This window comes from Gymnoscopelus microlampas, assembly GCF_963454915.1.
Source record: "Gymnoscopelus microlampas genome assembly, chromosome: 14".
Lineage (NCBI taxonomy): Eukaryota > Metazoa > Chordata > Actinopteri > Myctophiformes > Myctophidae > Gymnoscopelus > Gymnoscopelus microlampas.
The window spans coordinates 50,642,299-50,655,491 of NC_139951.1; the positions used below are offsets into that span (position 1 = coordinate 50,642,299).

General features: G+C 40.9%; 1 protein-coding gene across 1 annotated transcript in view; it reads left to right on the forward strand.

Annotated features, from left to right (window-relative positions):
• Positions 1–5,178: 5,178 nt before the first annotated feature.
• syde1 (synapse defective Rho GTPase homolog 1) overlaps positions 5,179–13,193 on the forward strand; it is a 38,726-nt gene continuing 30,711 nt past the window's right edge. Inside the window, exon 1 of the mRNA XM_084078048.1 lies at positions 5,179–5,376. Coding sequence (XP_083934174.1) covers positions 5,304–5,376 — 73 coding nt within the window. The 5' untranslated portion in view covers positions 5,179–5,303. The remainder of the gene's footprint in view (positions 5,377–13,193) is intronic.

A 13,193-nucleotide genomic window follows, 5' to 3' on the forward strand; every position in this document is an offset into this window, starting at 1 on the left:
GTTGATGCTTTACAAATCTGTTAACATTCTCCGTGAATGAAACGAGTGTTGTGATTGGTCAAAAAAATAATTTCCGGGGGAAACGGAAATCCTGTCCACTCAGGACTTCCTAGACACTCGCTGCTTAAGGTCGTGACCAGGCTCTTCTCTTCGCAGATGAGTGAGGCTGGGACCGAGGTTAACATGAACCTTATTTCATACTTTAGCTTTAGCTATAGTCTAGTTAGTGTAAGATTTAAAAAAAATGTTGAGGTAAAATAGCATAACAACCGATACCAATATTTTACCGCTATAACTTCTTTATGCTATTATCTGCCGGTCATATCGGACATCCATAATTACAACAGAGTAGAGCTGAGGGCATTAATTTACTGAATGTGAAACATTCAAAAGTTTAAACGTGAAGAGACGAGGTTTGTGCCTGACCGCAACCATATGTTTATCACTCCTTTTTACACTGACAAATCCTCAGTGTTCGTTTATCCATTATGGGACACTGAGAGAGTACAAATGGAACCAAATGGACCCGTAAGGGTCCATTTGGTTCCATTTGTACTCTCTCAGAGTCACATTAACACTCAGGATTTTACCGTGTACCGGGTCAGATAAAGACCTGATGAAATAATAAATAAACAAACGTTGTGATAGCAATTATAGCAATGTAACACACACACACACACACACACTCACACTCACACACTCACACACTCACACACTCACACACACACACACACACACACACACACACACACACACACACACACACACACACACAGGGAATAAAGAAGCCATGTCAACTATTTTGTTAAAAACAGATGTTTCTATTTTTTACAGTTGGACGAAAAGAAATGAAAAATGATGAAAAATCTCTATTTTTTGATGCCAATGAAATCCTTTTTGATCAAATTAAAATACATTTTTGATAAAACACTCGTACACTGTGTGCTGAATGTGATAACATACCGTGTGAGTATTTGATCGTTGAATTAGTAATCGTTGATTAAATGATGTTATTAAATGCTAATAACATGAATAATTGCGAGGAACGGGACCGTAGGAAAATGTCATCATCGTTATTGTGGCCGAAACAATTGTGTTTTAACGATATTATCGTGAGAATCTAAATAATGCTTAAAACTGTTAAAATGACACTTTTGTTTGAACCCCATGCTTCCATATTCTGGATGGAGAACGTTGGCCACATATAGCAGATCTACAAGCTTGTAGATCTTCTGATTTTGAAATTTGGTTTCACCATAAACTAAAATCTCCACCGATGTTTGATCCCGATAAACGATTAAAACGGCTACGGTCCCGTCCCTTAGTAAGTATTGAACAGTATTGAATTCATACGTGTGGAATATTATTTGATAAGTATTGATCGATTGTTGTGTTGAGCCTTTCAAGCCGGGGACGCATCTTTGTGACATTTTTAAGATTTATTTGGCCATTCAAAAATAGCAGATCTACAAGCTCACGCTGTGAGCTTGTAGATCTGCTATTTTATTTATTTTAAAATCGTGAAAATTTGTGCAAATCATTAAATATTTATAATTTTAAAGCGAACATTTGTAAAATGTTTTTGCTCCAGGGAGATTTGACTTACAAATATTCAAAGAGTTGCACAAATTATCACAATTTTTTTTTTCCAGAAATAGCGGATCTACAAGCTCATAGTGCTATGAGCTTGTAGATCTGCTATTCTTCTAATAGCCCGAAGAAATCTAAAGTGACTCGGATGCGTTTCGCGGTCTTTAAAGGGTTAATGGATTTGGACGGTGTTTTCTCTGCCTTTTGTTTTACGTGTTTGTAGATCTGTTTTAAACGTGATCTTTATCCACAACGATCCGTTTCATTGATATGAATGTCAAGTTGATGATTGTGCATTTTTAATCAAAGTTTTCAAATAAAGTTTTCCATTTGTTAACACGTTCAAACTGACTCTGTCATGTTACTGATCTGCAAAGTAACTAAGTATATTTACCTAAGAGTACTGTAGGTACATGAGGACACAATGTATCGGTACTTGTACTTTACTTGAGTATGTAAATTGTTCAATACGTTTTACTTACTCCACTACATCTCAGGGGCAAATAGTATACTTTTTACTCCACTACAATTATTTGAAACTTAAGTTACTAGTTACTAGGTAGATTTAGATCATTATTTCAAAAACATGCCTTAATCAATTTGCCCTCTTTTATACTTACTGCTCTTCCAAAATAGCAGATCTGCAAGCTCACATATTTATTTATTTTTGAAATATATATATATATATATATATATATATATATATATATATATATAGGCCTGTATGATTTTGTCTTGTTTAAAATGTCTGGGAAATAGTTGCATTTGTTTGGGAAAGTTCTACATTTTAATACAGAAGTGCTGATTACATTGTGTGTGTGTGTGTGTGTGTGTGTGTGTGTGTGTGTGTGTGTGTGTGCGCGCGCGCGTGCGTGTTGTGTTATATTACACTATAACTATGCCTTCATCCATATAGTTAAGAGTATATTATTACTACATCATAATACTTCATCCACAATAATATTATAATATGTCTCTCTTCATCCGTTATGTATTATTGTATAATAATGACACTAAATAGTTTTGTCTTGCATATAAATTCATGCATAACAAATCCAAGATTTTTACAAAAAAAATGCAAATCTACAAGCTCATAGCGATTGCCTGTCCCACGCTGCTATGAGCTTGTATATCTGCTATTTTTTCAACAGCCAAAGAAATCTAAAAATGACACAGATGCGTGCGTTCCGTGTGTGTGTGTGTGTGTGTGTGTGTGTGTGTGTGTGTGTGTGTGTGTGTGTGTGTGTGTGTGTGTGTGTGTGTGTGTGTGTGTGTGTGTGTGTGTGTGTGTGTGTGTGTGTGTGTGTGTGCGTGCGCGTGCGTGCGTGCGTGCGTGCGTGCGTGCGTGCGTGGGCCGGTTTCACCAAGCTGCTGAGGTAGCCATGGTTCACATGACGCTCGTCTGTCACAAAGCGTCATGGAACCACTTGTTCCTGGTTTGCAAATATTTTACATTTAAACCCGTACATCTACGTAAACGTTCACATTTCTAATATAAAGTGCTGACCCCACGGCCACGGATGTTACAAGTTAAAACGCACTGGTTTAAGTACCCGTGTTTTCCGTATTGATCAATAAAAAGCATTTTAATCCGATTGCCGGCCATTTTATCCGAATTCTGTCCGATGCTTTCAACGACGTGCTCCTATTGGTGGGGAGATGTATTGCACTCTAACATATTATAAAAATGGCCACTGATCGGATTAAAATACTTTTCGTTGAACAATACAGAGGATACGGGTACTTAGAACAAGGCGTTTTAACTTGTAACATTTGTGGCTTTGAGGTCATCATTTTACATTTGAAATTTGAACGTTTCTGTAGATGTAAGAGTTGTAAATATAAAGAACTCTCAAACTAGGAACAAGTGGTTCCATGACTGTCATGGTATGACAGTTATGTTTCAGAAAGGACAACGTCTCAGTGTCGCCCTCCTGTGGTTCATCATCACATCCACACTCTGAGCTTTGAGTCGCAACGTGATGCAAAAATGTGTTAAAAAGTGGATAATAGCGCCCTCCGGTGGGTGATCTATGGTGCGCGTCACATTCGTACGGCTAAACTATAGATCGACCATTGTGAGGACTGAGCATGCGCAGTTAGCGATAGCTTTAGCCTTTGTTAGCTTTATTTTTTTTTATCTTCGTGGCTATTACTAGGTGTTACGTGTTTTATTGTTGTATTAAAAGATAGAAGATTATTTAACACAACTGTTGATTGAAATAAAGAACATTTTACAACAAATACAGGACTTGTTTTTATTTATATCACTTGAGAAGCTAGCCGGCTAGCTAGTTAGCAGGCTAGCGGATGTAAACACAGTCACATTATAAAATAGACATTTCCGGTGTGTTACGTTGTAATAGGTGACCTATTGAATTCTGTGACTCGGTACTGCGGCTGCGCCGTCGTCGAAAATAGCCGAGCTACGAGCTCTCAACATCGGCTATTTTCGGCGCGCGTCACGGTCGTACGGCTAAAATATAAACCGAACATTGTGAGGACTGAGCATGCGCAGTTAGCGATAGCGATAGCTTTAGCCATTGTTAGCTTTACTTTATCTTCGTGGCTATTCCTAGGTGTTACATGTTTTATTGTTGTATTAAAATATAGAAGATTATATAATACAACTGTCGATTGAAATGAAGAAAGTTTTACAACAAATACAGGACTTGTTTTTAGTTATATCACTTGAGAAGCTAGTCGGCTAGCTAGCAGGCTAGTAGGCTAGCGGATGTAAACACAGTCACATTATAAAATAGAGATTTCCGTGTGTTACATTGAAATCGGTGACCTATTGAATTCTGTGACTCAGTACTGCGGCTGTGCCGTCGTCGAAAATAGCCGATCTACAAGCTCTCAACATCGGCTATTTTCGCCGCCCATTTAAATATTATTCTACCGTTAATCTAATCTATAATGATTATATGATTCAACAGATTAGAAAATATTATTCTACTGTTAATCTAATCTATAATTATATGATTCAACAGATTAGAAAATATTATTCTACTGTTAATCCAATCCATAATGGTGATTTAACAGATTATACAATATTGACACACGTTGATTTTAAATATTATTATACGTTCCATAATGATGAACCAGTATGTTATGTTATGTTATTATAATTTATTTAAAACAGTTATATTGTTCTACAAGCAAATCACTGACATGTTTATGTATTCTGCAATTGTCCGTTGTCACCACAGGAGGGCAGCAAAGAAGGCGCCACTGCTCCAATATACAAACTCCTTGCTGTTAGTGCATAACATGATAAAACTACATTTCCCATGATGCTCTGTTGTTACTCCCCCCCTCCCCTCTGTAAACGGTCTGAAGTTTGCTGGAGGGGGGGGGGGTTGGGAAAGAATCTGTGGAATTTATTTCCTGTTCAACTAGTAGAGAGAGAGAGACACACACACACACACACACACACACACACACACACACACACACACACACAGAGAGAGAGAGAGAGAGAGAGAGAGAGAGAGAGAGAGAGAGAGAGAGAGAGAGAGAGAGAGAGAGAGAGAGAGAGAGAGAGAGAGAGAGAGAGAGAGAGAGAGAGAGAGAGAGAGAGAGACATAGGTCTATAATGGTGGTAGTATGAGGATCAGCAGCGACACATCGCTGATCAACAGGCCGAGCTCAGAGCTCCGTGAGGCGGCCTCTCTCTGGGCTGAGGGTCGGTAGATCTATAGATCTTCCTCATGGCTGAACCTCTGCTGAAGAGAACCTTCTCCAGGCTCAGAGGCAAGGACCGAGCCCGGCGCAAGACCACTGGTACCGTTACTTACTCTGATTACTAAATGCTGCGTCGTTACTTTACTTCACTGGTACCGTAGCTCCATAAAGAACCTCTCACTCCGCTATACAGCTCCGAGATGAGGTTCTATCTCGTTCTTATACAGGATCGGTAGAACGTCCTCCAAGGCTCCGCTGTTTACCCTGTTGTATACATCGTATCCCAAAACCAATGGTAGATTCTAAACCGCACGGATGTTTAAGGTTTTGTCCGGAGTATAATATTTTAGGTCCGGAGCGAAACTACCCGTTTAAATGTCTTATTTAGTCAGCCTGTGGCCATGTTTACCATTCAAACCGGAAAACCCCCCTACGTCCGCTGCCAGTACTGCTCCCGGTTTGGCTACAATATGAAACATGGCCACATGCTGACTAAATAAGACATTTAAACGGGTAGTTTCGCTTCGGACCTAAAATATTATGATCCGGACCAAACCTTAAACATCCGTGCGGTTTGGAATCTACCGTTAGTTTTGGGACACGATGTATATAAAAGGGTAAACAGCGGAGCCTTGGAGGACGTTCTACCGATCCTGGATGAGAACGACATAGAACCTCATCTCGGAGCGGAGTGAGAGGTTCTTTATGGAGCTACTGGTACCGTTACTTACTCTGATTACTGAATACTGTGTTACTTTTACTTCACTGGTACCGTTACTTACTCTGATTACTGAATACTGCTTTACTTTTACTTCTAACGGTGCGGCTAGCATTCCTGTTCATTTCAACTTGTAGCCTACCATAACTTAGTATTATTGATACTTTTTCTGTATTAATACTCAACTAGTTTACTGTTTATAGCCTATACAGTACTTTCATATACACAACACTATTACTGCTAATATTACTACTAGTAGTAATAGTAATATATTAGTAGCCTAGTAGTAACTCCTGTAATTGAGTCAGTGACATATTGATAAAGTACTTATATATACCTTCTACCAAAGAACAAACCAAAATAACAGATCTACAAGATTGATTGGTGACGCATCGTCATCGTGACCTTGTAGATCTGCTATCTTCCCTATTTTTGACAATTATGGACAATTTCAGAAGGTACAAAATAGTGCTTAAAGGATCACTTCACCGTTTTCAACCTTATAATCGGTCCACACCCTGTCTGTATGTCCGTCCGTCCGTCCGTCCGTCCGTCCGTCCGTCCGTCTGTGAACAGCTAATCTCCGGCAGCGTTGGCCCGATCGGTGTGAAACTGTGCACACACACACACTCCCTGGATGCCTTAGCAGAACCTCTGCCCCTATTATACAAAAGGGCCTCTTATAGCGCCACCAGGAGGCAATTTTTTGCAAAAGCCATTTTTTTGACAGTACTCCTACAGATTTTGTCCAAACATCACTAAATCGGTACACAGTATCTCTATAGTCATTACACCAAACGGGTGTTTCAGATTTCTCATATTCCATCCTGATTGGCTAAGATTGGCTTCCAAAGTTTGCAGGTGTGCTCCGTTTTGAACAAAATGCCTCAAATCATGAACACAGCGTGCAATTGCCGTGTCATTTTGCACACACATTCCCACCAGGCTGAGGAAGAAATGCCACCCTACATTTCTCAAAATTGGCCTTATGGTGGCGCTATAACAGGCCCATTTGCGTTTTTTACCCATAACTGTGGCTATCGGCGTGAACGTTTTCACGTACACCCCCTAGAGGCCAAGGAAAAACTTCTGCCCTGCATTATTGTCTCCGCCAGGCCGAAAGGCATGGCGAGAGAGTTTGTTATGCTCCCTGTCTGTCCGTCCGTCCGTCCGTCCGTCCGTCCGTCCGTCTGTGAACAGCTAATCTCCGGCACTGTTGGCATGATCGCACTGATCCCTGGATGCCTTACCAGAACCTCTGCCCTGAATCTTTCACATGGGCCTGTTATAGCGCCACCAGGAGGCTTTTTGCAAAACACATTTTGACACAGATTTTGTCCAAACATCACGCAAATCGGTACACAGTATCACTATAGTTAGTAAACAAAGTGCTCCGTTTCATGTGATTTCCATGAAATTTTGCACACACATCCCATCTAGGCCAAGGAAGAAATGCCACTTGATTTTTTTTCATCAAATCAGCCTCATGGTGGCGCTATAACAGGCCAATTCGTGTTTTTACCTATAACTGTGTCTATACAATATGTAGTGGGGGTCCCTGCTTCATCTCTCTTTCATCTATACAATATGTAGTGGGGGTCCCTGCTTCATCTCTCTCATCTATACAATATGTAGTGGGGGTCCCTGCTTCATCTCTCATCTATACAATATGTAGTGGGGGGTCCCTGCTTCATCTCTCTCATCTATACAATATGTAGTGGGGGTCCCTGCTTCATCTCTCATCTATACAATATGTAGTGGGGGTCCCTGCTTCATCTCTCATCTATACAATATGTAGTGGGGGTCCCTGCTTCATCTCTCTCTCATCTATACAATATGTAGTGGGGGTCCCTGCTTCATCTCTCTCTCATCTATACAATATGTAGTGGGGGTCCCTGCTTCATCTCTCTCTCATCTAAGGGGTCCTTCCTGCTTTAGTTAGATTTATATTTAACTCTTTACTGTCCTGACTGCAGATAATGATACATGATACACTGGCTTATCAGACACACACAAACACTCATTTCCTATCATTACTGTGTGTGTGTGTGTGTGTGTGTGTGTGTGTGTGTGTGTGTGTGTGTGTGTGTGTGTGTGTGTGTGTGTGTGTGTGTGTGTGTGTGTGTGTGTGTGTGTGTGTATTTTAAGACTAGTGAATAGTGAATAGAGGGAGTGTGTTCTCGTAGACATGCAATGGAGTGTTTGGGATGGATCGTGTGTGTGTGTGTGTGTGTGTGTGTGTGTGTGTGTGTGTGTGTGTGTGTGTGTGTGTGTGTGTGTGTGTGTGTGTGTGTGTGTGTGTGTGTGTGTGTGTGAGGTCATACGCATAGAGCCTTCATTGACATGGACAGACATAGGAGTTTATTCACTCTCCTCTCCTCTCCTCTCCTCTCCTCTCCTCTCAAATGTATTTTTGTATAATAACAATTATACAAACATAAATATAGCTGCAAGCAGCGATAATATGGGGCCAGGAGAGAGAAATGATAATTCCTTTAACAGGTCAGTTCATGAAAGTCCTTGCGGTCTTGTTTCCAATGAGTGCCTGTGAGCAATTAGGGGTTAAGAGTCTTGCTCAGGGACAAATTTCATTTCATCGACACATTTGCTGACCTGGCCTGGAATCGTACCTGGGGCAACCAGAGTCTCTGGCTCCCTAAGCGGGCTCACTAACCACTCAGCTATGGCCACCCCTCAGAGAGAGAGAGAGAGAGAGAGAGAGAGAGAGAGAGAGAGAGAGAGAGAGAGAGAGAGAGAGAGAGAGAGAGAGAGAGAGAGAGAGAGAGAGAGAGAGAGAGAGAGAGAGAGAGAGAGAGAGAGAGAGAGAGAGAGAGAGAGAGAGAGAGAGAGAGAGAGAGAGAGAGAGAGAGAGAGAGAGAGATTGAAGAGACATAGAGAGAGACAAATGGAATAGATTGAAGAGACAGAGAGAGAGACAAATGGAATAGATTGAAGAGACAGAGAGAGAGACATGGAAACGGAATAGATTGAAGAGAAAGACATGGAAATGGAATAGATTGAAGAGAGAGAGAGCGCCATGGAAACGGAATAGATTGAGTCATGTTTTTTGCATTTCAACTTAAATGAGTCTGCATCAAGTGAGGCTTGAACCGGCAACCTTACGGTCATGAAGCACTCTTAGGTAGCTGCAACACTACCTATAGTGCTATATCTTTGACCAGGCTGATATTGTCTGTTGAGGATCACAAACTCTTGCCTTCTGTCATGACCCAAGCCCCTGTTTCACTAACACTAAGATCACTCGTTCACAAACCATTTACCAATGAAGAAATTGTACATCTCCTCAGAACCAAAATTAGTGAAAGTAGCCGATCTACAAGCTCACAAACCATTAAAAGTTGTCAGATTGTACATTGGCTATTTTCACAATGAAGTATGTTATACATTGAAAAAAACATACTCTCATTGCTATCTGAAAAGTTGTGAGATTGTAGATCAGCTGTATGTAAAAAACACTAAATTAAGTATTTCATGTTATCTTTAACAATTGCAGATGTATTCATTGATAGTCATGTTGTGTGAAATGCAACTCAGATGAAGTCTGCACCAAGTGAGGCTTGAACTGGTGACCTTCAGGTTGTGGGGCACACATTTAAGCGAGAAGCCACCAACAGACAAGAACCTGTGAAAAAGGAGATCACACGGATCATACAGTTTCACGCAAATAGCTGAAAAATCCTGGGTTTAAGTGTTTTTCAAACTGCTCAAGATTGCGGACAATCTAAGGGCGGTGCTTACTGGTCAACGTGATAGATGTGTTCCTCATTAGTCAAGGCACATGTGTAAGCAGGTCTAATGGCTGTCGGCCAAACGAGGCATGACTTTTGCCTGTTTAAAGTTTCAATTTTCAAAAAATTGCTATAGCGCCCCCGTTTGACCAATTGGAGTAAGATTGGTTTCAGTGATATTTGGAATGGCCCTTTACATTTCTGCAAAGTTTCAAAGAATGGTAAGTCTGCATGTATGTGTTAGGGGCAGATGAATAATTGTCATAAAACTGCAATATTCATTGGCTCATTAAAGCTTCATTTTTTCACTTATGGAAGATATTTTGCAAACGTTTTTTGGTATAGGTCCAAAGTTCATGTGTAAAAAGTTTCGTGCAGATTACTCAAAAATCCCAGGAGGAGATAGGTTTTAACTGTTTTTCATATAATTCCAAATGGTGGGAGATCTAAAGGTCAGAGGTCAAAAGTCAGAGTGTGAAAGTTGTTCAGCATGAGGAGACGCATGTGTGCATCGAAGTTTCATGGCTGTAGGTCAAACACGGCATGAGTTGTACCTGTTCAAAGTTGGCATTTTTCAATTGAGTGCTATAGCGCCACCTTTTGACGAAAGATTGTGAGAATTATTTCTTGATCGTTTTTCATGACCATCTATCATATGGCCGAGTTTCATAAAAAGCGACTGCACGGTTCAGCCAGAACTGCCAAAAGTGGCAGAAGAAGAAGAAACGGAAATAATGCGAATAACAATATGGGTCCATGCTGGAAGCCTGGCCCCATAATAATCATGGCAGCCGTTACACTCTCACCAACCTCAACTGTGGGATTTCAAATCAATGTAATTGCATCACACTTTAAACAAAGCATTTCACACTTTACTTTCCCATATGAACTCAAATGTTCTGAAAAATAAACCATGACAACCTGCTTCCAGCAGTAAACCCTTTTTCGTTTCCCTTTTTCCTTCTTTAGAAACAAAGTCAGACCTTAAATTCAAGAATACATTTAAAACAACAAATGAACCATGTTCCAATATTGTGGCTTCACTTCAACACTTTGACCTGCTTTCAAATCAAGTTGAAGACCTTTGACATTGTGTTAAGTTTGTTAAGATGAGCAAATGCTCTTTGTGGTTGATCAGCTCCATCAACAACTGTAGCTTTGCTTTGGCTCGGTTCATCTTTTTTAATTCCTCCAAACGCTCAATTTGTCTTTTCAATTCTTGCTGCCTTTTCCGCTTGAGCGGCGACACCCTCTGCCTCGAGTTGTTTCAACTGTTGATGCTCCTGCTCTTGTTCAGCCATGATGTTTAACACAGCTTGAGTAGCTGCATACTCAGCAGCAGCTTCTTGTCTCTTAACTGCTTGGGTGTTCACCTGAGAACGGTCAGAGGCTGGAAGGGAAGACATGGAGGATGCAAACACAGACTTGGCTTCAGGCCAAATCGGGTGCGTTTCGCCTTTCCGACATGTCGCCTTTCCGACGTTAGCGAACCCTATACCTAACCCTAACCCTAACCACACGCGGAAGCCACTAGTCGGAGTGGCGAGATGTCGGAATGGAAGGAGCACCCCGGCAAAATCAGCTCCTCAGTTGCTCCTTGAATCTGAGCCTGAATATTCTGAGTTATTTGTATGCCATTGTCCATTTTGCGACGCATGTTATTGTCTGGGATGTCAATCTTTCTGAATTCATCATAAACAACATTTAGGTGTTGTACTTCCTCTTGAATAGAATTGATATGTTTTCCCAGAATGCTGCTGGGATCCTGGTTTAAAACGGATTGTTTTAGCCCTTTTTAATTAGAGCTCTCCAGCAATCATAAATACCATAAAAACTAAATATTAGATCATCTATGGCGGTTGCCACATCCTCAGTGTCTTTCTGTTTACTTTGTTGTGCTGTCTCTACATTTGGCTCTTGTGTGTGGGTCACTTCCATTGGTTGAGCATTAGTCCCCTTGGTGAGATCCATTTTAAATTATGAACAAACACCTTGTTCACAACCAGGGTCATTTGAAACCCATTAAAAAACATGTTCACAACACTCTTAGTGAATAGATTCTTAATTTAGGTCACCATTTAATTACACCAATTCAAGCCTTAAGGCTTACCAATAATACCAGGTGATCAGCACTTCAATTAGATCACAATACTAAACCATAAAAATGTCCTTCAATGTCTTGTTTTTTAAAGAAATGAATGAAAGTCCCATAAATCCAATGAACCTCCATGTAAAGTTAAACACTGTTCTTTGCTAAATACAAAAGTCTCTTGTAGCTTTCCCACACTTTATGTCACCTTTAATAAAACCTTACATTTCTATTTGTGACTTATCTTGACGATTTGGGTAAAAGCTGTGAGTCTTTAGAACAGGTTAAAACTGGCTTATCTGTACTTTGTCTGCTGTCGTTACTCGTCGGGCACGAAGGGGTTAACTGCACGCCGTGCAGCTCTGTGTTGAACTGCCTGCCTGTAGCTAGTCAACACGTCACTGCAGCTAGCATGGAACTGCCTGCCTGTAGCTTCAGGCAGCAGCTCCATGCTAGCTGCAGTGACGTGTTGAACTGCCTGCCTGTAGCTTCAGGCAGCAGCTCCATGCTAGCTGCAGTGACGTGTTGAACTGCCTGCCTGTAGCTTCAGGCAGCAGCTCCATGCTAGCTGCAGTGACGTGTTGAACTGCCTGCCTGTAGCTTCAGGCAGCAGCTCCATGCTAGCTGCAGTGACGTGCGTCGGAGAGACTCCTTGCAGAACCGTGTTGACTGCTGCAGTCGATTCCGTTTGCGGTCCGGTTGGACTACCGTGACTTCCTTCTGCACTCGGGTTGACGGCTGTTGTGGATCTTGCAGACGAGGTTTACTTCTTGCAAACGAGGTTTACTTCTGGCATCCAGTTTTACTGTCACTCCCTCTAGTCCCAAAAACGACACAGGTTGTTCTGCATGCTGGAAGGTGTATTTTGCTCTCATGCTGGCAAACAACCCGACGTAAAACTGTACAAAAACAAAACATAATCGATACACGCACATAAATAATGGAACTTAAAACAAACATTATACAACATAAAAGTAATAAACATACAAAAGAAAATACAAACAAACACACCTCGCTGGCTGCATGTTACTAAAGGGAATGAATGAGTCCAACAGCGACATACAGCAACATACAAACAACTGCAATGAAATCAATAAATCAACCAAACGTTCACATACACAATAATGACTTGAGAACCAAATCCATGGACAAACAAAGTAACTAACCTTTTCTCCCCGGCCTTCACCTGCATGGGAGGAAGTGCACTAGTGCGACCACTTGGGTGTTCCACTGAAACAGGACCATATAAAGGGTTCCGGGCAATGAATAAAAAGACACTTCCGGTACAAATAATCCCAATAATAATGAAACAATAATAATACTCATGAAACAAACGAGCAGGCAATAAAGAAATAACAAT